Source organism: Hippocampus bargibanti, linkage group LG01 (genome assembly GCF_051943395.1).
Source record: "Hippocampus bargibanti isolate YZ-2025 linkage group LG01, ASM5194339v1, whole genome shotgun sequence".
In the NCBI taxonomy this organism is placed as follows: domain Eukaryota; kingdom Metazoa; phylum Chordata; class Actinopteri; order Syngnathiformes; family Syngnathidae; genus Hippocampus; species Hippocampus bargibanti.
The window spans coordinates 26,927,696-26,954,995 of record NC_142734.1 but is presented as its reverse complement, the minus strand read 5'-3'; the positions used below and the strand labels follow the sequence as shown (position 1 = coordinate 26,954,995).

The 27,300-nt window shown below is 40.4% G+C and overlaps 1 protein-coding gene across 2 annotated transcripts in view; it reads left to right on the top strand.

Annotated features, from left to right (window-relative positions):
• The window catches only part of cpne5a (copine 5a), a 73,515-nt gene that overhangs the window by 33,367 nt on the left and 12,848 nt on the right, over positions 1–27,300 (top strand). For both annotated transcript variants that reach the window (XM_089006458.1, XM_089006449.1), the window contains 9 exons: positions 8,465–8,528; positions 15,112–15,215; positions 15,305–15,409; positions 17,538–17,579; positions 17,671–17,746; positions 18,921–18,974; positions 19,209–19,270; positions 25,661–25,707; positions 26,229–26,410. In XM_089006458.1, coding sequence (XP_088862584.1) covers positions 8,465–8,528; positions 15,112–15,215; positions 15,305–15,409; positions 17,538–17,579; positions 17,671–17,746; positions 18,921–18,974; positions 19,209–19,270; positions 25,661–25,707; positions 26,229–26,410 — 736 coding nt within the window. The remainder of the gene's footprint in view (positions 1–8,464; positions 8,529–15,111; positions 15,216–15,304; positions 15,410–17,537; positions 17,580–17,670; positions 17,747–18,920; positions 18,975–19,208; positions 19,271–25,660; positions 25,708–26,228; positions 26,411–27,300) is intronic.

Sequence of the window (27,300 nt, the reverse complement as noted above, 5' to 3'; positions counted from 1 at the left end):
TGAGACACTTTATGCAAAAAGCTATCCATTCCATCAAGCCATCAACGACCATCACAAAGGTAAATAAAACGACTTTATTATATAGTACAGTTTATTTCTTTAATTACAATACCATGGCACATTTATTTGACAAAAAATAAGGTATTTTGTGTAGTTTTAAGGCTTATTTAGTATAAATTATGTTTTATGGGGACCTGGGAACGGATTATTCACATTTTAATGGTTTCCTCTGGAAAATTAAGGTTTGGAATACGCACGTTTCGCCTTACGCGCACTTTCTGGGAACCAATTAAGTTTCAGAATCATGTAATTCAGAATAATGTTTAAACCACCGCCCCTCATTGCTGCGTTCTTGACCAATCATGTGAAACTGGTGAGTGGCCACATCGGACACATTAGTGATGGGAATTCCGGCTCTTTTCAGAGAGCCGGTTCTTTTGGCTCGGCTCACTAAAACGATCTGGCTCTTTTGGCTCCCAAATGGCTCCTCAGTTTGTTTTTAGTTTTTTTATGCTTAAAAACTACCTAACATCATGTAAAATTATGTGAAAAACAAATTACTCATGTAAAAAATACACTATATCAAATATTTTTATTTATATGGCCTGATTTATATGTGCACATCCACGAACTTTCACTTTTCCTGTGGTTACTCTGGTCTGATGATCAGCTGTCACTAATTTGCTTTTCATATTAATAATGCTATCATACCAACTAGTAAAAAATATAATAATTGAGTAATAGCAACATAATGTGATAACATTTGTCCACCTGTCTACCCCAACACACCTCCCCCTTCTCCTTCTCCTCACTGCTGCGTGTGTCTGTAATTCTCCCCTCCCTACTCTACCACGGATATGGACCAATCACGTGCGGCTTTAACCGAAGACTGGGGGGGGGGGATAGAGGACAAAAAAAGTCGGCTCCCATTTCCAGCTCCTTGTTAGGAACCGGCTCTCTTCGTTCACTTCAGAGTTCCGGCTCTGAGTTCCGGCTTGTTCACGAACAACACATCACTCGTACACATCTGATGTTGCTCACAGTGGGCCTCAGTGTGCCGAGGGAGCTTGTGTGTCTGCTCAGACACATGAAAAATTACAGGGAACATTGCAACTGGCATCTCCTGTTGCGTCTCATTGTGAACGACGCATTATCCTCGTGCAGCGTTCCTTTGTGAGCAGACGTGTTTGTATTGTTCAATCGCGATTAACCAAAAAAAAATCAGACATGGATTAAAATGGGAAATGTCTTGTTTTTTTAACAATGGGGTTTTCAAACAGGTTTCTGCAAAGGATTATGGTCGAAAAACTAAAGTTTGAGTTTATTATATTATCGCTGAGTGAAATAACTGTTTAACCCCCCACACCTGCACCCTGCAAAATCCAAAGAAATGCTGCATGGGAGTATCCTGCAACACACCGCACCTTTTTGCGGCGTACGACGATGCTGCGACATGGCGGGCGGGGGGGGGGAGTGTTGATTGACCGCTCAGGTCGTAAAGCATGACCAAGCTCATTGGCAGACTGAACCGCCGCAGCTTGGCAAGTCACGCTACCTGCAGCAAGTCGTCTCGGCCAAGCGGGAGAGTTGTGCATTTTTTTACACCGTTTCATCATCAAAGCCATCACCAGCTGACATTGCACTCGGGTCAATCATAAAAAGAAACGGGGGGGGGGGCAAAATGGGGTAAACTGTATTTGCTGTATTTTTTCCCTCCTTCAAGAGCGATATAAAGCACCCCCCCCCCCCCAATTTAAAAGCATCGCCAGTTGTCTTCATAACGTTTTGACAAGTGCGGAATGTTCGGCAGCAGGTTCCAGTGGAGGTTCAGTCATCCATTCCAAGGTTGTAAAATGAGAACATTTGAGAGGTTCTCTGGAGGTCGGTGTAACACGTTACATGACATGTCCAAAGTCAGGCTCGATGGCCAAATGTGGCCCTTGGTTAATTTTTATCCGGCCCGAAACCTCCCATCATAAAATCAATAACGTCTGGCCCGCATGTCAAATGAATAGATTGCGCAGTAGCGCTGTTACCTGCGTGTGTTAAGTGCTGCCATCTTCAAGATCAATTAGGAACAGCAAATTAGTATAGGAGGATAGTAATTGACTGAATGAGCCCCCACCCTCAATTTTCTAAAATGGTCATTTTCTAATTAAAAAAAAAAAAATCCGAAATAGCTATTTTCTAAATTTTGGAAACATTTCTAAAATGGAAATGTCCTATTTTTCTCCAAAAATTTTGATTTTTCTATTATTTTTTCCCTAAAATGGCAATTTTCTATTTTGTTTTAATTTTCAAAAATGGTGGTTTTGTAGTTTTTTCTAAATAAAAAAAAATCTAAAATGTAATTTTCTAATCAAAAATAAACTAAACTGGCGACAACAAAAGAAGGAAAGAAACTCATGCCCATTCAGTTTTGTTTAGCATGTTTCAAATCAACCAAAAGAAATACTCAAGTTACCTGTAATTTACTCATTCACTGCCAGATGTGCAAAAATGTGTCCACTCCAGTGCCAGGGTTTTTGTCATTGTCACTTGAATTCCAGGACACACAGAATATTCAGTCTTAGGACGACATAAACATTCAATACAGGGTTAGAAACATTAGACTCCCTTTCGATGAAAAGGTTTCTTCAGCCGTCATCTGTACTTTTTTGAAGGTGTTGGACGCTTCGCCTCTTATCCAAGATGCTTCTTCAGCGAACTAAAGTCTTACTGGTAGTATCGGCCCTATATATATATATCCCTAATGTCCAGACATGGCGGCGCCGGACACTGCTATGATAAGTCCCTACTCTCAGGTTGGGGGGAGCAGAGGACCACTCCCTGCAGCCCCACCGATTGTTCCTACATTCCTGACTAACGACTGGCCTGATTGCCCCACTCCCTCCGGTATCACCTCATCAGCATTACTAATGTTGCCTAACCTGTGTTGCCTAAGCAGGCTATTGTACGAACGATCCAAATTGAACCTCACCCCACCATATCGGTTTAATGAAGGATTAAGCTTTTTTATGAAAATTGCTTCTTTTACTCCACTTTCAAACCATCTATGTTCTTTTGCTAAGATTTTAACCTCATTGTCATCAAATGAGTGGTTGCTAGCTTTTAGGTGCATATGTACTGCCGATTGAGGCCCACTAGTATTATCCCTGCGATGTTGATAAAGTCTTTTTTTGAGAATTTGTTGAGTCTCCCCAATGTACTGCTCTTTACAATTTTCATTCTTACAATGTATGGAATAAACTACATTACTTTGTTTTTCATTTGGTAGCCTATCTTTTGGATGCACTAATTTTTGCCTTAACGTGTTTATCGGTTTGAAATAAGTAGGAATTTTATGTTGCCAAAGGACTCTTTGTAATTTTTCAGAAACTCCTGCAATGTACGGTACTGCTACTCCTCTCCTTTTAGAATCTTGAGAATTATTGGTTTCGTTCGCTATTCTTTCTTTCTGACATTTGTTGAATGACCACTGAGGGTACCCACAGTTGGTGAGTGCTCTCCTGATATGTTTTGACTCCTTTTCCCTGCCTTCGACGCTTGTTGGTATTAGTTTAGCCCTATGCTGGACGGTTCTGATAACTCCTAGTTTGTGTTGTAGAGGATGGTTCGAATCGAAAAGTAAGTATTGGTCAGTGTGTGTAACTTTCCTAAAGACTTCTGTTTTTAGCGCTCTGTTTTTAGCGCTGATGAGGTGATACCGGAGGGGAGTGGGGCAATCGGGCCAGTCGTTAGTCAGGAATGTAGGAACAATCGGTGGGGCCGATACTACCAGTAAGACTTTAGTTCGCTGAAGCAAACGTCCGACACCTTCAAAAAAGTACAGATGACGGCTGAAGAAACCTTTTCATCGATTGACCACTCCTGTACGACTGAGAGCTTACGCAGACGTATTAGACTCTCTTCTTTCATCAGAAAAAAAAGAGTTAATTCCTAAGGTATACGGGTCTGGAGTAATATGAGGTGCAAGTGGCGTGTCTGTCCAAAATAAAATGAAGAACATACATTTTGGTTCATATAGCGCTTTAACAACAGCTGAAGCTGGAATAAAGCGATAACATGGAAAATGGGAAATGCTGCCCCCTTGTGGAAAAGAAGAAACATTACCAGAGGCCATGGCCAGTGCTTAATTGGCACCCAAGCATGAAAAAGCAAAACCTGAACAACTTCGGGAATGGCGCTCTTGGTCATATTTTCAATTCTCGAGTAAATTTGTGAATGGCAGTTAATGAGCTAAACTAAAAAAACAAATGTGAAACAGAGAATGGCTCGCTGAAATGTATTTCAATTAATTGCTATATGTAAAAAATGTCCACCAAGGTTCCCCAGCTACATTTTTAACACAACAATTTAGCATTTAGCTTGCTGCGCGTTGGGTCAAGTTGTTACTCTTCCTGTTTACTGCTGCTTTTTTCCAATTATTGGCAAATTCTCCAGATTGACAAAAAAAAGTCCCTTTGAGGCCGCCGTATCTTCACATGAGCAAAGCGATGGCTTGGCCATGACGGGTTCGGGCTCAGCGGCGAAAATGTTTACCGTCTCCTCTGAGGTTTCCATCAAACGGCGACTTGTCTGCAAGCATCAATAATTCAAGGGCGCTTAATTCACCTTGAAAAGGAGTCCCTGCGGAGCTTGAGGAGGCAACTCCAGAGCATCTGCCCTCGGCGCTTCATTTGTATTCTGGCCTCATTAGGAGATCAGGCGTAAAGGGGGGTGCGCGTAGGATTTGTCGTATTAGAGCTGTGTCGTCCCTCATTACGCTGTCACGTAGGCGGGCTCTTCGTCGCGCCATATTTTGAGCCCAATGTCGTAGCGCGCTGTCGCTTGCTCAAGTGATGCTATGGACGGAATGCCGATCAATCATTACGCAAATTTAAAGGACAAATGAAAAGGTTTCTTCCGCCGTGATCTGTACTTCTTTGAAGGTGTCGGAGGTTTTGCTTCTCATCCAAGAGGCTTCGTCAGCGAAGTAAAATTTGCTGGTAGTTTTGGCCTTATATATCTATCCCTACTGTCCGGAGGTGGCGGTGCAGAGTTGGGGGAGCAGAGGACTATACACTGATTACTTCTATTGTCCTGACTGATTACTTATACAGTGAGACCTCAACTAACGAACTTCATTGGTTCCAAGACAGAGTGTGTAAGGCGAAAAGTGTGTATCTAAAAAAAAATTCCCATAGGAAACCATTAAAATGGGAATAATCCGTTCCCGGGTTTCCATAAAATATACTTTTCAACTAAATAAGCCTTAAAACTACACACAACATACCTTATTCTATGTATAATAAATGTGATATTGTATTGTAATGAAAGAAATACACTGCATTGTATCATAAAATCACTTTATTTACATTTGTGATGGTCATTTATGGCTTTATGGAATGGTGTTGGAGGTCGAAGGTCAAAGGGAATTGCTGTTTGGAAAGAGAGGCGCATTACATGACGACTGTAATTAAAGAAATAAACTGTGCTGTTTTATTTACCTTTTTGATGGCTTATGGAAGGAGAGTCACCTTCCATAAGGACTGTTGGTAACTTAACCTCTGGTGCTGTTCGGTCATGTGCTTCCGCCGAGGATCACTCCGCCAGCTGTGGTGGTGTGTATTATGAAAATAGTGCTTATCATAAGGTTTAATTTTCATAAATTTGACGTTTGTAAGACGAGGTGTTTGTAAGTTGAGGTCTCACTGTGTTGTCCTGCCTAATTATGGGGTCTACAACTGCTCTGATTGCCCCATTTGCTCTGGTATCACCTCATCAGTATAACTAACCCTATAAACTTTTCCAGCTTTTATAGCAGCTCATGTATTTTGTGTTTCTACTTTCATTCCTTTCATCACTTTGCTTCTGGCTCTTTTTGGTGCAACACGACGTTTTCAGACCAAACAAGCACAGCAAAATGCATTGACGTGATGGAAGGACTGCTACAATGTGTCTTTTTTTCGGTCAGGGGCGTTCCTTTAGTGACGTCACGTACGGACTCGTCACCAACTCAAAATAAAACTTCCTGAATATTCAGCACGAGTCTTAAAACATAAAATATAGCTATATGCGGTGGAATCTTATTAAAATACTCAGTAGAAGTCATTTGAAGCCATTTTACAAATTATGGACACAACTTGTCCGGAGATGTCGGTTGTCCTTTAAAGGACAAATTGATTTTTCTTCCCCTTACAGGCCACCGTATTTGACTGTTGCGCTTTCTAAACAAGTTTCTTCCTTTTTACTCTGAATTTCGTACTTTGTCATTCAAAACAGTCAATCAAAAGAATCTCAGTGTGATGTTACAGAGTTATTTTTCGGGAGTCTGTTTTCGAATCGCAGCGGCTACAAAAAAAACGACCTTTTCACACGTGTTAAATTTCCCAGATTGATTTGTTGGAACAATAGTGATTTATAATAATAATACATTTCATTTATAAGCGCCTTTCAAGGAAACTTTACAGCACAGGTGTCAAAGTCAAGGCCTGCGGGCCAAATCCGGCCCGCCACATCATTTTTTTCGGCCCGCGAAAGCAAATCAAACTTGTTGAATTCCATGATGATTGCTAAAATCTGAGCCAAAATTTCATATTTTTGGATGTCAACCACAATAAAAGTCATTATTCTTGACTTCAGATTTGAAAACGAGTTATTCATTAATTTGCTGTGTGCTCTATATGTCATATTTGAAGGGATTTAAACATTCTAATGGGTTCCCCAAATTCATAACGGCCCTCGAGAGGAAACCATAACTACAATGTGGCCCATGGCAAAAAATGACTTTGACACCCCTGCTTTACAGTCACAGGATATTTTTTCTCTGCGGGTGAGCAGCAGCAGCCACTCGCACCAGCGTTCATTCAACCCCACAGTAACATTTATGAGCCTAATGTTTGGGCAATGAATACCAATTATACCAAGGTGGTCCAAACATTGTGGTGTGTTAAAAATGTTGGGAGGGAGGGGCGACCTTCATACATTTCAATCATGCAGATGAAAATTGAATGGACATTGAAAGTCAACTTTCCTTCTTTTGTTGATTGGCACCATTTTAGAAAATTACAACAAAAATAGAAAATTGCCATCTTATATATTTTTTAAATTTAGAAAAACATTTTACCATTTTTTAATTGAGAAAATGGACATTTTAAAGGACAACCAACGCCTCCAGACAAGTTGTGTTCCTAATTTGTAAAATCACTTCAAATGACTTTGACCGAGCGTATTTTACAAAGATTGGATTGGATTGGATTGGATTGGATTGGATTGGATTTGCCTTTATTAGTCTCGCAGTGGAGAAATTTACATTTCACAGCAGAAAGGTTATGAAAGAAATGAAAGTAGAAAAGCAAAACACAGGAGCTGCTGGAAAGGCAGCCACTCTCGCGGCGCCGTCTTGAAGTCAAAAGAACAAAAAAAACTAAATAAATAATATGACAACACAAAGGCACAGAGGGACATTCATTCTTAAGCACTTTCTGTACCCTCTTTGTTACATAAAGCAGTTCCAGATGAAAGGGGAGAGGATCAAAGTTTTAAGACTCGCGCTGAATATTCAGGAAGTATTTTTTTCAAGTTGATGACGATCCCCTACGTGACGTCACATTTGGAACGCCCCCTGACCGAGAAAGCGACACACAATGCATTGCACTTAGCACACACTTATAACAGCGCGACGGGCCAATGTCTTAATTTGACATGCAGGCCAGATGTTATTGATTTGAAAATAGACCAAGGGCCCGACTTTGGACATGTCTGAACTCCACCAATTCATGTCATTGATGTCAATCCATACATCTATTTGGCAAACATTTTTTTTACCTTTTTAAATGACATCTTTGAAATTGGTGCTGCTGCTTATAATATAAATTTGCCGTGACATCACCATCGGTGGTGACCAGTCCTGGGTCACCTCCGACTGACCCCTGACCTGAATGATGCATTGGGTGAATGGACATGAATCAAATTTCCACTTTTGTTGCTTTGTGAATGCCAAGGATGTAAGAACAAACAAACAAAAACTACTTTCTCAAGATCCATTTGGAAGCAGGAGGCTCGGAGGGTGGAGTGCGAAATATGAATTATCAACGGAGCTATTGAACTTCTAATATGGTGTTCACATAATTGGATTTCTAATCCACCGTAGCCGCTCTGGTGTTCGTCTTCATGCTCTGACGTGATATTTTTTTTCAAGCAGATCACTGAGTTACACCAGTTTTCCACCACATTGCATCAAGATCACACGCAAAAAAACAAAATAGAAAAAACATCTTCACACATGAAGCAGCCGCAGCGGAGAAAGCAAATCGTGCGCTCATTAGAGTTTTGTGGCCGCCGTTTGACATGTCGGACTGCCGGCTGCCATTGATTCGTTTTTGTTCACCAGGTTGTGTCCGCCGCGATTCCCAACATTTGTCTATTGCTTTACTTTCATTTATTTGTTGATTGATGTTTTTTTTGTTTGCTTGTTTTGCAGTGGAATACCCGGGAAGAAATGCGGGACTATCATCTTGTCTGCGGAGGAGTTGGGTAACTGCAGAGTAAGTTTTTGCCTGAGAACACTGGTGGCCAAATCGAAGTCCAGGGGCCAGATATGGCCCGCCACATCATTTTTTGTCGCCCGCCAAAGCAATTCAAGCATGTCAAATTCCATAACGCTAATGTTCCCTCTAAGCAGCGCGCGTGCGCAAACGCGCACTGCTTGCACATACTGAGCGAACAAGAACATCTATGCAGCGCACATTTTGCAATGTAACTCATTGAGTGACAGGTGTCCAGCCAATAATACCGTACAGTTCACGTACGCTACGCAGCCAATCAGAACAGCCACGGATACCGACCAATCACATGCGGCTTTAACCGAAAACTCGGGGCAGGGAATTGAGGACAAAAAAAGTCGGCTCTCATTTCCGGCTCCTTGTTAGGAAGCGGCTCTCTACGTTCTAAGAACCGGCTCGTTCACAAATGATACATCACTAGTACACATCTGATGTTGCTCACAGTGGTCCTCAGTATGCTCAGGGAGCTTGTGTGTCTGCTCAGACACGTCAAAATTTTGAGGGAACATTGCATGACGCTTGCTAAAATCTCTACCAAAATTGAAAAACTTTCAGTTGTAACTACTAAGAGAAAGATTGGAAGCATTTTCTTGTAACCAAAGACCCCCAGTATGGTAACTTCAACAATAGTTCACAGGTGTTAAAGTCACAGCCCGGCGGGGGTTTTGGTCTTTTGTGGATTTGGTCCTCAAGCAATTCAAAAAATAGATATAAATAAATAAAAAATAAACTAAAAATATAAAAAAAAAAATCAATAAATAGATAATAGATAAATGGATAAATAAATAAACACACCTATAAATATAAATAAGTTCAAAAATAAAATAAATGAATATAAAAATAAATGGATAAATAACCACACACAAATAAATAATAAATAAATAAATAAACACACATAAATATGTAAATAGATAAACGGTCAAATAAATAAACACACCAATTAATAAATAAATATGAACAATTCAAACTTTTCAGTGACACCCCCCCCCCTCTATTGTTTTCTCTGGATGCCGGCGTGTACGCATTAATATTGTATAGTCTGCTGCGATCTCTGTTGGCTCGCCAAGGATGGTAAACAATCCTATTAAGTTCCGCCTGTGAAGCTGGAGGGGGGGGGGGGGGGGGGGGGGGGGGGGGGGGGGGGGGGGGGGGGGGCTTAACGCTTACCACTTGTTTCCCTCTCGGCTATAAAGTTGGCGGCGCGGCCGTATGCATTTCCTCCATGAATCTTTAATGATATAAAAGCAAAGCATCAAATGATTCGACACTTGCTAACGTGATGTTCTGCACAACCAGAGAGAAGCTGCAACTATTCAATGATGATACAGTATTTGTTTTGCCTTTTAAGATTGAGCTACACAAACATGACACCATCGGGTGGGGGGAGGGCGCGCGCGTGGCTTTCAGGAGTGTTTAGCAAAGGCGGCGCCGAATGATTCAAGCCTGCGCCAAAGTGATTTCATCACTGATGAAATCACGGGTAAATTATTTTTTTCACTCTCCCCGGGTGAGTTAATTTGTCCACTTAGACACATGTTGCAGAATTTCTACCTGAGGCAAGAACTGGATGGCTAATTGACTCGGCTCCGTGCTAATATTTCCTATTAGCCCGCTCGCTACCATCGCACACCACATCGAACATCCGCCCCAACGCTCTGGCGGCTTTCGAGCGGATTGCAAATGATGGGGAAAAAAGGCTCAGTGGTAAAGACACAAAGGGATCTTTTAGTTCCACTCGCTCAGAGTGTGCTGCACCTTACATGGGCGTCCATATTTATTTCATGTGAAAACCTTCATTTCAAAGCATATTTACTGTGTGTGCAGCTGGGGAGACACTGTTGTTGGCGTATGAAAATATATATATATATATATATATACAAAGTAAAGTCTCGTTATATCGATATTATCGGGAGTCAGAAAAAATATCGATATAACTGGACTATCGATATATCCGATCCTGCGGCATGTAATTTTCTCCTTGCGTTCATGGATTGCATAGCTAGCATGCTTTTGTACTGTATTGAAGTGAAAAATAAGCTTATGCATTAAATAAAAATGTCTTTACACTTTTTAATGACAATTTCTTTTCTAAAATTCAACCAATGCAAAATCCTCAAGTTGTTCGATACACACGAGAAAAACCACGAACGCCAGCATGTACATAAGTATGAAAAATAGTGATTATTGCAAGCGATAAAAAGATATCTGAATACAACACAATTGAATACACTGCAACGTTTACATTACTTATGTTGATAAAGTATTCTGCGGCACGTCAAACACTTTCGCAATGGAGCATTTGCTTCTTGTTGGATTCTCCTCCACAGCCACTATTGCCTTGTACTTCGTTCCCATATCACAATTCTTACGTTTCCCCATGGTTGCAATTGGTGTTGAACAACTGTATATAAGACTACAGTACGTTTCATATGCTATTTCAGCAGTAATGAAAGATGTGAGCTCTGCTACACGATAGCTGGTCACGTGACCAACGGTGTTACAGATACAGATTTCGCTAATGGTGGTACTGTATTGAAATCCTTAAGCAAATATTGACTCAGCTGTAGCTGCTTTTGTATCCATATAAGCAGACCAAATTGGCTGGCGGGGAATGAAAAGGGCATCGTTGTAACCGGATTATCATAATAACCGAGTATCGTACTAACCGGAACTAATTATATCATAAAAGACTAGAAATTTGCCGGGAAATGAAAATAGTATCGTCATAAGCAGTACTATCGATATAACCGATATCGATATAACAAGACTTCAATTTAGCCACATCCACATATTTCCAATATATATATATATATATATATATATCTTGGTACACCCAAAGGACAAAATACTCCCATATATATATATATATATATATGTTTTGCATTTGAGTAAAAATATCATACTGCGTGTTTTGGGTATTTTAGATGCTATAAAACGTTTTTCTGATGTCAGTTAGGAAACAATAAAATGGTGTCATTGTGGACCCGCAAGTCGATTCTTGGCCTCGTGATGATTTGATTTTGCCACCACAGAGGATTTTAATCAGCTCCTCACCATTTTCATCATCCTCACAGGGATGATTTGAAACATTAAATGTATGATTGGAAACATCGACGGGGCGAAGCAGCTTTAATAGGTTGTCATCAAATGAGCACCCTCTGTCTCTGTCCCTCTCGCTGTTTAAGATGGTGGATGTGTTTCAATTGTTTTTGTTTTATTTTTTTACCATCCTGTCCATGATACTCATCTTAAAATGATGCGAAAGCAAACCAGTGGCCAGAGCCCAGCATTTAGCGGGTTGCATGAATCATGAAACGCATGCTCGGGCCCAATTATTCTTAATACCCCACTGACAGCATTTGCTCCTGTGTATTTGAATATAATTGCGGAGCGCTGCTGCTCTGAGTCAATTATTTTGAATGCCATCCCTGTATGAGAGACTCAACTCCACCCAATTGTATTACGGGCACTTGAAAACAAAGAGCGCTATCTTGCTATCAAGCTATCTGGATATTTTGCTATATAGCCTTCTGGCTATCTTGCCATCTAGCAATCTTTCTATCTTGCTATCTAGCTATATTACTATCTTTCTATTTATTTATTTATTTATTTTAACAGTCGCTCTTCCGTCTTCTCTCCAGGTCTGACAACAAGGCACTCTAAACCGAGCAGACTATTTTGGGTGTTTTCACATTAGACAAAGCACAAATTCCTGGATGCGGTGGAGTGCAAGCATCAATGCTGCAACGCACACTCATCCTTTGTTTTTCTTTGATATCTTTTTTCTTGTTATAAGACGATGTGTACACTTTCACTTTTTTCACATACCCACTCAATGTAGATATTTCATCATGGAGACTGCAAAGACCCATCCAAAACGGTCCACAGGCTAGTGGTGTTGGACTGTTTTTTTCTAGACATCGTGGCTTTCGGGTGTCTTTTGCCATTCGGCTGTACCGCCCTATTAGCATACGATCATGCAGAGCGTGACCGCCGTCTGAAAGCGGGAGTGTTTTAAGGCCGTGTTCATTGTGTCTCTAATGGCAGCCTCCATTGAAACGTTGGCCCAAATGACGGTAATTATGCTAATGCTAGTCTTCTTCGTGTATTATTAGCTGCACTCACACGTGCTTCCAGCGCACGACCCAAAGCACAGTCTTCTCGGCTCGTCTCCTGCTACCGTATCAGTTAATAATAAGGATAATAACAATAATGGTCATAATAATGCTAGGATAATAATATTATGCTGACAACCTCTGAAAATAATTGATGAAAAGGTTTCTTCAGCCGTCATCTGTACTTCTTTGACGGTGTCGGATGTTTAGCTTCTCCCCAATGTATTGCCTTTACAATCTTCATTTTTACAATGTATTGAAAAAACTACATTACAGTGAGATCTCAACTTACGAACTTAATTGGTTCCCAGACAGTGTGTAAGGCGAAAAGTGTGTTTCTCAAAAAAAAATTCCCATAGGAAACCATTAAAATGGGAATAATCCGTTCCCGGGTTTCCATAAAATATACTTTTCAACTAAATAAGCCTTAAAACTACACACAACATACCTTATTCTATGTATAATACATGTGCTATTGTATTGCAATGAAAGAAATACACTGCATTGTATCATAAAGTCACATTTGTGATGGTCATTTATGGCTTGATGGAATGGTGTTGGAGGTTGAAGGTCAAAGGGAATCGATGTTTGGAAAGAGTGGCGCATTACATGACGACTGGAATTAAAGAAATAAACTGTGCTGTAAAATAAAGTTTTATTTACCTTTTTGATGGTCGTTGATGGCTTATGGAAGGAGAGTCACCTTCCATAAGGACTGTTGGTGCTGTTCGGTCGTGTGCTTCCGCCAAAGATCACTCCGCCAGCCGTGGTGGGTGTGTATTATGAAAATAGTGCTTATTATAAGGTTTAATTTTCATAAATTTGTAAGACGATAAGTTTGTAAGTTAAGGTGTTTGTAAGTTGAGGTCTCACTGTACTTTGTTTTTCATTTGGTACCCTATATTTTGGAATCACTAATTTTTGTCTTAAAGTGTTTGTCGGTTTGAAATAGGTAGGAATTTTGTGTTGCCAAAGGACTATTTGTAGTTTTTCAGAAACCCCTGCCATATAAGATACTGCTCCTCCTCTCCTTTTAGTATCTTCAGGATCTTTGGTTTCGTTCCCTATTCTTTTCTTTTTACATTTGTTAAAAGACCACTGAGGGTAACCACAGTTTGTGGTTACTGTGACATGTTTTGACTCCCTTTTCTACCTTGTCTACGCTTGTTGGTATTAGTTGGAGGGTTCTGATAACTCCTAGTTTGTGTTGTTGTGGGTGGTTCGATTCAAAAAGTAAGTATTGGTCAGTGTGCGTGGACTTCTTGAAGACTTCTCTTTTTAGTGCTCTGTCGTCTTGATATACTGTACAGTACATATAAAACCCCCATGCAATTTTGCGCCCAAAAAAACAAACAAATAAATAAATAAAACATAATACAATATAAAAAAATATGTATATTTATATATAATATATTTTTTTCAATTTTTCCTCCTTCTCAAGGACGACAGCACCATACAGTTTCACGCCAACAAAAATAAAGAAATAAAAATGATAAATATAAAAAATATTTACATTTATATTAATGGATAATATAAAATATTTTTTTATTTTCTATTTTTCCTCCTTGTCAAATACTACAGCACCATACAGTTTCGAGCCAACAAAAATAAATAAAAATAATAAATATAAAAAATATTTCCATTTATATTAATGTATAATATAAAATATTTTTTTATTTTCTATTTTTCCTCCTTGTCAAATACTACAGCACCATACAGTTTTGCGCCAACAAAAAGAAATAAAAATAATAAATATAAAAAATATTTCCATTTATATTAATGTATAATATAAAATATTTTTTTATTTTCTATTTTTCCTCCTTGTCAAATACTACAGCACCATACAGTTTCGCGCCAACAAAAATAAATAAAAATAATAAATATAAAAAATATTTCCATTTATATTAATGTATAATATAAAATATTTTTTTATTTTCTATTTTTCCTCCTTGTCAAATACTACAGCACCATACAGTTTCGCGCCAACAAAAAGAAATAAAAATAATAAATATAAAAAATATTTCCATTTATATTAATGTATAATATAAAATATTTTTTATTTTCTATTTTTCCTCCTTGTCAAAGACTACAGCACCATACAGTTTCGCGCCAACAAAAATAAATAAAAATAATAAATATAAAAAATATTTCCATTTATATTAATGTATAATATAAAATATTTTTTTATTTTCTATTTTTCCTCCTTGTCAAATACTACAGCACCATACAGTTTCGCGCCAACAAAAAGAAATCAAAATAATAAATATAAAAAATATTTCCATTTATATTAATGTATAATATAAAATATTTTTTATTTTCTATTTTTCCTCCTTGTCAAAGACTACAGAACCATGCAGTTTTGCACCACCAAAGTAAAGACATAAAAATAAGAATAATATAAAAAAGATGTATATATAATATAACATGTTTTATTTTTCCTCCCTTTCAAGGACTACAGCACCATGCAGTTTTGCGCCAACAAATTGGACAAGAAGGACTTCTTCGGCAAGTCGGACCCTTTTATGGTCTTCTACAGGAGCAATGAAGATGGCACGTACGTTTTTTTTCTTGCCTTTTAGCTGAGGTCTCAAAAAGCAAAGTCGGTAACGGGCCGAAACCCATTTTTCGATCCTTCCTTTTCAGCTTTACTATCTGCCACAAGACGGAAGTGGTGAAGAGCACGCTGAACCCCGTGTGGCAGCCCTTCTCCATCCCCGTGCGAGCGCTCTGCAACGGAGACTATGACAGGTGCCCCCCCCCCCCCCTCGCAATTGGAATTGAGCCACGTGGTAGCGAGAATATTGCGCAATCCAGCCGTACACCGACAAGTTGTAAACAGATTGTCGCTGCCTTTTCGTTTTTCGTCTCCTGTCTTCCCCAGTGCGAAGCTGTCATTTCGGGGATGTTTTAAACAGAAACATTATATATTTTGTCACATCCCGTTATGGTCAACAACAATCAAAGTGTGTCAGTTTATTTATTTATTTATTTATTTATTTATTTTCCTTAAAGGACAACCAACACCTCTGGACAAGTTGTGTTTATAATTTGTAAAATCACTTCAAATGACTTCTACTGAGCGTATTTTACAAAGATTCCACCGCATATGCTATATTTTACGTTTTAAGACTCGCGCTGAATATTCAGGAAGCCTTGTTTTCGAGTTGATGACGATCCCCTATCTGACGTCACATTTGGAACGCCCCTGACCGAGAAAGCGACACACAATGCATTTTGGGTACTTTGTTTGGTTTGAAAACTTCGTGTTGATCCGTGTTGATGGCAAAATTAGAAAGAAGACACATCACGCGATGGTGAATCATTGTGTGTTGCACCAAGACTACTATTTTGATACCAGTTGACACAAATTCCCAGCAGACAAATCAGCCCATTTCCAATGGAGGTTGGGCGCACTCTTTTGCATTTTCAGGGACACTACATTGCTGTCATTGACGGCTCAAATTTATATGGGAGGACTCCTTTAATTGATTGCAATCATTTATGCTTTCCTCTTCAGAACTATTTGAATCATATTCATAACTGGATGAGTAACAAGAAAGCATCTTCTCTGAATCTCAAGCCATTGTTTTGATTCTCGAGCAAGGAAAGACGTATTGGCATGATGTCACGAACAAGGGGGCGGGGCCTTCTGAAACTGGCCATTTCCGATTTCATTTTGAAGTCGTTATTGGACACTTTAAGTCATTTCAGAATCAGAATCAGAAAACCGTTATTCGTCCCACAATGAGAAAATTTGCAGTCCACAGCAGCAATTGAAAGGGGATGGGGTGGGGAGTGAAAGGATAGAAAACAAGGTATTCTAAGCATAACAAAATAATAATGTCAACTGTATACTGTGCAAATGTAAATGTGCAAAACCGTTTCATTAAAAAAAATGTACATAGTGCAAGTATCAAGAAAGGCATATTGATGTATTGCATCAACCCATATATACAACTGTCCATTTTTTTTTCTTCACATGTGATCATTGAGAATTGCAAAGCTTGACAGCAGTCGGTAGGAACGAGCGGCGGTACCTCTCCTTCTTGCAGCGCGGGTGTAATAGTCTCTGGCTAAAGAAGCTACCCAGTGCTGTCAGGGTGGGCAGGAGGGGGTGGGAGGGGCTGTCCATCATAGCTTTTAGTTTAGCTAGCGTCCGTCTGTTGCCCACCTCCTCCAGAGAGTCCAGCGAGCAGCCCAGGACAGAACTGGCCCTCTTGACAAGGCGCTCCACTCTTTTCCTGTGCCGGGTGGTGATGCTGCCTGACCAGCAGACAATTCCATAACATTTTTATTGGTGTTTTTCATTTGACTAAAAATATCAGCCTGCGTGTTTTGGGTATTTTAGATGCTATAAAACATTTTTCTGATATCAGTTAGGAACCAAAAAAATGCCGTCGGTTGTCCTTTAAAGCTTATTGAGTCTGATTTGTGTTCACCACCAAAATGGCACGTTTGAATTCGCATGACCAAAACTCTCGTCTCGTGACAGAGCTTTTGACAAAAATATTTCGGCATAATTTCCGTTGATGTTGTGTTTCGGATGGCCGATGTGAAGAAATGCTCAAAGTTTGGGCCCGTTCGCATGGCGGGAAGTCTCCAAAGACATTTTTGTTTTTTGTTTCTTTTTTTCTGTCCGTCTAAGCCCACCTTCAAGTCAATTGGGTCTAGCAAATGGAGGAGGTGGTGAAGGGGGGGGTTGAAAATTGTACATTCACTTCCTATATCTATAAAAGCAACTAGAGAATGGAGCATATTTTGAAACTTTTTTTTTAAATCTCATGAATCACAAGTTGGCAGCTTGTTTGCCTTCTGTATTACTCACCTTGACAATAACAAATGTCTTTGTCCTCTTGTTTTTTATTTCTGTTTACAGAACAATCAAAGTGGAAGTATATGACTGGGACAGAGATGGAAGGTCAGATACACACACACACACGCGCACTCCCACGTCGGCGCATTGTGTAACGAACGGCATTTTTTTTTGTGTCGATGTCATTTTCTCCCAGCCACGACTTCATTGGCGAATTCACCAGCAGCTACAAAGAATTATGTCGGGGTCCAAGCCAACTCAACGTCTATGAGGTGACTGCAAATTCACTAAAGGTTTTACACACCAGGCCCGGTCCATTGGAAACTTTTTTATCCTAGTGGCCATGTTGGATTTTTTTTTTTAATAGACAGGGAGGTCAGTTCATTCGTAGATGAGGTTAAATTATAAATGAATGAATGAATACATAAATGAATACATGAATACATTGGTGAATAGATGAATAGATAAATAAAATCATTAATTAATGGGTGAATAGATGACTTTATAAATGAATGAAAGAATCAATAAATAAACAAATTATTGAATATATATATATATATAAATAAATAAATAAAGAAAGAAAGAAAGAAAGAAAGAAAGAAAGAAAGAAAGAAAGAAAGAAAGAAAGAAAGAAAGAAAGAAAGAAAGAAAGAAAGAAAGAAAGAAAGAAAGAAAGAAAGAAAGAAAGAAAGAAAGAAAGAAAGAAAGAAATGGATACATATTTGCGTGTTGAAAATGAGTGGAAATGTGAATCTGTTATTTCATCGCCATTATATAGACATTGAAAACCATGTGTATGTGTATGTATATCTATCTATCTATCTATCTATCTATCTATCTATCTATCTATCTATCTATCTATCTATCTATCTATCTATCTATCTATCTATCTATCTATCTATCTATCTATCTATCTATCTATCTATCTATCTGTCTGTCTGTCTGTCTGTCTGTCTATCTATCTATCTATCTATCTATCTATCTATCTATCTATCTATCTATCTATCTATCTATCTATCTATCTATCTATCTATCTATCTACTCCAAAAAGTAGTGAAACATAACTAATGATAAGAATTTTCCATCAAAAACAGCAGTTGAAAGGAAGACAAACGACCCTCCGCTAAAGAAAATCATAGATCATAATTTGAATTGTTATTTTATTATTGGGCGAGGGGGGCAAAAATTAGACAATTGGATTGTCTACTGCACTGTGACTCAGTTAGCTACTGCAATGGCAGTCATTTGCCGCAGACGATTAAAAATATGTGGCTATGTATTATGGTCTATTGTCACTCTACATGTGTTGCAACGTTTGTGTACAAATATGAATTCTTGAAATTAATCTCCAGAATGTAGCTCTCAACACGCAATGAAAATAATCCCGTTCCTGTAATCATGATCCTACTTAATCCCCCCCCCCCCCTGACGCCATGTCCACCCAAGGTGATGAACGCCAAAAAGAAGCTCAAGAAAAAGCGATATGTCAACTCTGGGACGGTGAGTACATTAGGCACCAAGCTGCTTTTATTCCTCTCACTCGCATGGTCACCGTTTTGCGACGTAGACAGTCGGCGGCGCAACAATCAATGAGACGCCATGGTAATCGATATATTTAGCAGTCATGATAATCAGGTGACCACAAGTGTAGTTATGCTAATGAAAGTCTTCATTTAGCATCATTCATTAGCATAACATTCAAGATGTCTTGTTGTTGTTGCTTTTTTTCATCAGGTGTCCTTGATGTCATTCAGTACTGAGTCCGAGCACACATTCCTGGATTACATTAAAGGAGGGTGAGTTCTCTGCTATTCCCCCCTGTCCCCCCCCCAAAAAAAGGAGTGCTGTGACACAATCACATAGACTAATGATGGACTGATATTTTCCAATCGAGACACACTCACCACATCTACAGTAGACCCATCAGGATGCGCCGACATGGCGGCCATCTTGAAAAGCACAAAAGTTAGTTTAGCATGTAGCATGACCGTCGGCGCACAGCTCAAAAAGGAGTGTGACATTGCTAACTATTCGCTGTTAGCTTCATTATTCAAGGGCTAGTTTTGGTCCAGTATACGCTGTTTTATTATCGTATTAATTGGTTTTATTTGTGTTTGTTTAGTTGTTTTTTTTGTGAAGACCTAGTCTAAGGGTGTCAGTCATTTTTTATCACGGGCCACATTGTAGTTATGGCTTCCTATCGGGGACCATTATGAATTCGGGGAAGCCACTAGAATGTTTCATCCCCTCCACATATTACATACACAGCGCACAACAAATTAATGAATAACTAGTTTTCAAATTTAAAGTCAAATATAATGACTGTTATTGTGGTTTACAAATGTTGGTTGACACTTTAGCAAGCATCATGGAACTTCACTTGCTTGATTTGCTTTTGCGGGTCAAATAAAATGCGGTGGAGGGTGAGATTTGGCCCCCGGGCCTTGACTTTGACACCTGTGATCTAGTCCATCACATACACTGGAGTATCGCAGCGAGGTAAATTTTGAAAAACCTGAAAACCTTTTGATTTCATACTGTTCAGGGGATTTTTAGAGTCCTCTAATCCCCCACATCTACCCCCTATCACCAACTCCAACAGCACCGTTGTAGGCTCCATAGTATCCTAAAGTATATCTCCTTTAAACTCGACTCAGCTCCGATGTCGGTGAGGATGATAAATGATCCAAATTGAGTTCCCCGTCCTGCTTTTGACTTGTCTTCTGTCTGGTGGTCTGTCCACACTGGTATCTGGTGTCCCAGATCTGTCCCCCTTTTTCTCTCTCTCGTTCACCATCTTGCAAGTTATTGTCTTTTCAAAGTAAAAGGGTCATCTAAAATAAATCTAAAAATGGGACGACAGTAACCCATTTTTGTTTTTTTTTGCGGTGAAGTGGTTTGGGGATGAGAAAAGCCATGAACGTAACCAGCAATCATGCTAGCCTGCACCCGGAAATCAATAACCAGGTCCAAAAAAATATCGCAGAATCAATCAAATGCGTCAACCAAAGGAATCCCTCACTCATTCTGCGCTTTCCCCGTGACAAACAAACAGGCCAGTCGCATCCCCCCACCGAGAAGCAAAGTCAGGAAGTCTCGCTTCATCCAACCCTTGGCACTTTGCGGAATGATGATTCTTGTTTTCCGCGCCACACGAACCTATTAGGGAAAGCGTGCAACATTTAGTCACGGCCGCCGTCTCCGGGGGGCTTCACACAGTACCACCGTCGCGAAATGTAACCTTAACCCTGCCATCGCAAAGTCTCTTCCATGCTATTTTGTCCACAGTGGGGCTTGCCAAACAGGAAGCGGCCATAAGTGGGTCAATGGGGAAGACGTTCAGGCATCCAGTTGGCAGTCTTTCAGACCTTTGGAATTGCCCCACCCTCCAAGGTCCCCCGCACTAAATAGCTAATAGTCTCGTGATGGAAAATAAGAAGTTAGCATGTTCAAAAGTCCAGTGCTTAGCTGGCCAACCAAACAATACGCCCACAGTCAAGGCGCAGATGGCCACAGTAAATCTGAGTGAAACAGACACAGCCCAGTTCAACTGTTACCTTCATCTAGAAGATCTGGCCTTGGAACTCCCTCACAGGAAGGAGCTCTTTAGCCAGGTTACAATATTATCAGTTCATGGAAGACAACCAATTAAAAGACAATGTTTTATTGTTTACAGCTGTTGATGCTCAGAACGTCCAGAGGTGTGGTATTCTAATCAAGAAAACTATGTTTTATTAATGTATCACTTTAATTTGCATGTACTCTCAATAAATAGCTTGGCACAGTGACGCAGAATTCAGACGTATGTCATAGATTACTAAGTTTCCTGCTGGCAGTAGGGACAATCTTTCTGGTTCCGAGTCTCTGTCCACAGTGTCTGACTGTCATATCTCTGACATTTAGCAACTACTGTCACACTACTCGTTGGCCAACCACTGTCACACTACTCGTTGGCCTGCTGGGTGGGGGGGGGGGGGGGGGGTTCTGAGAAATTCTAACCCTGCTATTGAAGTGAAAAATAAACTTATGCATTAAATAAAAACGTCTACACTTTTTTTAATGACTATTTCCTTTCTAAAATTCAACCAATGCAAATTCCTCACGTTGTTCTATACACACGGGAGAAACCACGAACGCCGGGCATGTACATATGAAAAACAGTGATTATTGCAAGCGATAAAAAGATATCTGAAGACAACACAATTAAATACATGTATGGAAAACAAAAACTGCAACGTTTACATTACTTACGTTGATAAAGTATTCTGCGGCACGTCGAACTCTTTCGCAATGGAGGATTTGCTCTTGTTGGATTCTCCTCCACACCCACTATTGTCTTGTACTTCGTTCCGATATCACAATTCTTAGGTTTCCCCATGGTTGAAATTGGTGTTGAACAACTGTATATAAGAAGACTACAGTATGTTTCAGATGCTATTGCAGCAGTAATGAAAGATGTGAGCTCTGCTACACGAAAGCTGGTCACGAGACCAACGGTATTCCAGATACAGATTTTGCTCATGGTGGTACTGTATTGAAATCCTGAAGCAAATATCGATTCAGCTTGAAGCTGCTTTTGTATCGATATAAGCAGACCAAATTGGCTGGCGGGAGATGAAAAGGGCATCGTAGTAACCGGATTATCGTAATAACCGGAACTAAGTATATCATAAATGAAATGAAAATAGTATCATAATAAGCAGTACTATCGATATAACCGATATCGATATAACGAGACTTTACTGTATTGGTAGCTGGCTATATGGATGCATGGGTGGATTGATGGATGGATGGATGGATGTACTTCTGCGCCACCCTCTATCTATATACAAAATGTCATTTTCTAAAAAAATCTGAATACAACACTTGGCGGGGGGCATGCGCTGTTATTTTTAAGATCGATTTGATCCATGGCAGGCAATGGCGATGGCACCTTGATTTTTCTTCTGTGAAGCACAACATCGATCAAGAGAAGATTCCCCGCCACTTTTATCGAAGACCGGCTTGGGAGGCAGGGATAAAAATAGCCCCCACCCTAACACCCCACTTCCCAGCCTGGCTATTAGTTGTTTGCAAGAGGAGGCAAAAGCCCAACAATCCTGCAGCATCAGTCAAACATTGTTCCGCATTGATTTTCCCATCGTGGAATCATTTGTGGGCTCAGCATCTCAGCTAATCCTCGACGCACCTCAGAAGGGAAATTGGGAAGGCCAGGAGCAATAGCCCACGCAAAATGTGTGTGTGTGTGTGTGTGTGTGTGTGTGTGTGTGTGTGTGTGTGTGTGTGTGTGTGTGTGTGTGTGTGTGTGTGTGTGTGTGTGTGTGTGTATGTGCGCGTGTGTGTGTGTGTGTGTGTGTGTGTGTGTGTGTGTGTGTGTGTGTGTGTGTGTGTGTGTGTGTGTGTGTGTGTGTGTGTGTGTGAGTGCGTGTGTATGTGGTCGGTCATCCTTTTTACTTTAGTCGATTTCAAAGGCCAAATCTGGCCCGACACATCATTTTATGCGCCCCACGAAACCAAATCAAACATGGCACCTTCCATGGTGCTTGCCAAAATCTTAACCAATATTTAAAATTCAAAAATTTGATTTTTTCTTGGTCTGCCGAAAAAAAACGCACTTTTCTACTCTGGATATGAAATCCATCCCTAACGCTCCACGACTCTCCTTTCAACTGAACTATTCATTCGCAACCCTCCCAAGATGGCCCCGGATCATCGGGGAAGCGGCACCTGAAGTCTAATTGGCCCAAAAACATTCCAGGCAGATGTTCAATATTAATGTTGGCCTAGAAATGTCACAAAGGGGATCTTGCTCAGGAGGAAACTCGGAGGAGCAGATAGAAACGGGTGGAAAGCAGCTTTTAAGAGAACAGTGATGCTCCAGCACTAATAAAATAGAAGGGTGTGGGGGCGAAATGGTTCATGCCTCTCTGACATCTTCTCCCTTGGGGTTCGCTGGGCACTTGTGGCAGACGCTCGGATGAGAAGCTCTGCTGAAAATGGGCCCAAAGTACCTAAAGCTGCACACTTGAACTGAAAGTACAGATCAGGGCTGTCCCAAAAATTTTTGGGGGGTTGTCCACAGAAAAATTGAACCTTTTCAAACACGCTCAACCAATTACAGTTAATTTCATCTGGTTTCTGTTTGAGGTGTTAAGACAAAATTAGAGAGGAGACACAAAAAACACAAAAACCACTATGTCTGTGTAAGCTCTCAGTCGTACAGGAGTGGTCCATCGATGAGAAGGTTTCTTCAGCCGTCATCTGTACAAAAGTGAAGGTTTCGGACGTTTCGTCTCCTATCCAAGAGGCTTCGTCAGCGAACTAAAGTCTGACTGGTCGTATCGGCCCCATTTATATATCCCTAATGTCCAGACATGGTGGCGCCGGACACAGCTATGATAGGTCCCTACTCTCAGGTTTGGGGGGCAGAGGACCCCTCCCTGTGGCCCCACTGATTGTTCCTACATTCCTGACTAACGACTGGCCTATTACCCCCACTCCCCCCGGTATCACCTCATCAGCATAACGACCCTCATCAGCATTGCGAAAGTTGCCTAACCTGTTTTGCCTAAGCAGGCTATTCATACAATAGCCTACTATATATTTTTTATATATAAATCCTCGTCTCACCCCTGGGGTGGTGTCCGTCCCCCATTTTAGCTCGGGTCCTCTACCAGAGGCCAGGAAGCTTGAATGTTTTGCGCAGTATCCATGCTCTTCCCATCACTGCGCTTTTCTGGTCCGAGGTACCCGATGTTGTTCCCAGGATCTGTTGCAACCACTCGTCTAGTTTGGGGGTCACTGCCCCGAGTGCTCCGACCACTACTGGCACGACTGTCACCTTTATCTTCCAGGCTCTCTCCAGCTCCTCTCTGAGCCCTTGGTATTTCTCAAGTTTCTCGTGTTCCTTCTTTCTGATCTTTCCATCACTTGGTACCCCTAAAACGGCTTTCCTTTGCCCTTTATCTATGACCACGATATCTGGTTGGTTTGTCATTAACATCTTGTCAGTTTATATCTGGTAGTCCCATAGGATCTTTCCTCTGTCATTGTCTGCCACCTTTGGAGGTTTTTCCCATTTTGACCTTGGGGTTTCCAGTCCATATTCCGCACAGATGTTTCGGTAGACTATGCCAGCCACCTGGTTATGACGCTCCATGTAGGCTTTCTCTACCAGCATCTTACACCCTGCAGTTATGTGTTGGAATGGCTCTGGTGTTCAGGGCCTGCTCTTGAGCAGCCAGGATGAGTGCCTCTGTTCTGTCCTTGAGGCCAGACCTCTCTAGCCACTGATAGTACTTGTTCAGATCAACCACTTCAGTTACGGTTCGGTGGTACATCCTGTGTAAGGGCTTTTCCTCCCATGATGGTCCCTCTTCCATCACCTCATTGTCTGTTCCCCATTGTCTGAGACATTCTCTGAGTATATCATCCGTTGGAGCCTTCTCTTGATTGTATTCATGGAGCTTGGATGTTTCATCCTGGACAGTGGCTGTCATACTCACGAGTCCCAGGCCTCCATCCTTACAGCTGGTGTCCAGTCTCTGGGTGCTGGATTTGGGATGGAACCCTCCATGCACGATTAGGAGGCTTCAGGTCTTAACATCCGTGGTCTGAATCTCTTCCTATGGCCACCTTATTATTCCTGCTGGTTATCTGACCACTGGCAGCAGGGCATAGTTGTTTATTTCCCAGGTTTTGTTCTTTCCCTTGAGCTGGCTTCTGAGGACTTGCATCACTCACTGGAGGTACTTGGCCATAGCCACTTTCCTTGTTGCCAGTTTGAGGTTGCCATTGGCTTGTGGTATACGGAGGTACGGACTACATTTCTCCAGCCCGAATGAGATCCTGATGTCACTGCTGTAGATCCTGGTTGTGTGGATCAAGGAGTCTATGTCTGTTTCGCTCTTAGCATGCAGCTTTATATCATATACATATATACTTACTTACTTACTTACTTACTTACTTACATAAAAATAATGTGTTAAAAGATAATTGTATATATTATTTTTTATACACAGTAAATATTAAAAAAATGTATGGTTAAGATAAATAGATGAAAGTTTCCGAACTGGAAGCACTTAGGGTGTTTTTTGTTCTTTGATGGATAGATCCCAAAAAATTAATTAAAACTAAAAAAGTTAGATTACTTTTGTTTCTGAGTTGTTTCTGCTCATGTGTTTTAGGACGCAGATTCACTTTACAGTGGCCATTGATTTCACCGCATCCAACGGTAAGTGTGGCCTTCCTCCGATGCCCAAAATGCAAACTTTCAATAAGAATGTTTTTTTTTTCACTGAGACTTATTGTCCAACATCCTGGAAAGTATGATTTTTTTGTACATGAAATGTCTCAAACAACTCTGGACATAAACTACTCTGTATTTTATTTTAAACAGATTCTTATCTTACAGACAGTGTATTGTCATGTTTCGAAACATGTCAGGTATTTGAACACCGACAATACACTGTCTGTAAGATACGAATCTGTTTTAAATTAGATATCAAGTAGACAGGATGAACTTAATGCAACTACTCTGTATTTTGTTTTGATACTATCCACGGGATTGCATGCCTACTGATGGAGAACTATTCAGAGAAATATTTAGTAAAGAGCAGCTGTCAAATTGGTAAAGTGTACTGGTAAAGTGTAAAGGCTTGCTCATCTCGATGCTCATCCCATCGTGGCCGCTTGGGATCCACGCTTTTTTGCAATTGAGGTCTGGCTTGGATGACTCTTGTGCGGCGTTGACAGGCAATCCGTCTCAGTCCACGTCGCTCCACTACATGAACCCGTACCAGATGAATGCCTACGCCATGGCCTTGAAGGCGGTGGGTGAAATCATCCAAGACTATGACAGCGATAAGATGTTCCCCGCTTTGGGATTTGGCGCCAAGCTGCCCCCCGACGGGAGGGTGTCCCACGAGTTCCCCTTGGTGAGTCATTTGAGAGGTTCCAAGTTCCAAGTGTGTGTTCAACTTTTGACAAATGCAAATGCGAATTCTGCCATTGAGATCAATTCTATTTGGAATCATTCAAAATCATTCATTCAAAAAGTGGACCAGTCTCAAGTCTATGTGAGAGTACGGATTTATGAACCAAGCCGCTTGCTAGCCAGCAGAATGGGAACAAAAAGAAAAAAAAACAAGGTTTCAAACCCTTCAAATACAAGGCAGAAGTTCCAGCCAATAGTCCACCGTGTCGCTACTTTAAAATAGTCATCTTGGTCCTCCAAACAATTTAAATTTGGTGCATTCCTCGATCAAGGTACCGTTTAATTGATAACAGTTCTTTGCTGATGGCCTTTTAAATCGTGTTGGTGCCCCAACCTCCCCACCCCCCACTGTTTCCTATCTATTTAAATGTTTTATTTTATTTAATTATTGTTTGTTTATGTATTCTACTGAGAAGAGCTGATATTTTAATGCGTAGATCATCTGCCTCTGCATACGAAAGTTTGTTATTTTTAATAGCCGATTCAGTAGCTGTGATATAATCTATTGTAGTTATAGTAACATTAGAAGAGAGAAAGGCGTTAACTATTCTACAAAAAGACAAAAATATTACTATTTTGCCAGCAGACAAGGGCAGATGCACAGTGCTGCTCAACACATTGGATTATGAAGACAAAATAAATAGGTTAATCAGTGATTCTAACACGTATGAGCAACTAAAAAGGGACCCTTCCAATAGATACAAGAAAGAAATGATTGACTGTCTCCAAAAGCTAGAGAAAGGAAAACATATAGACAAACAGATGTATTTTAGATTATACCCGGGAGAGGCCACGCCATGTATCTATGGCCTGCCAAAAATACATAAAGAA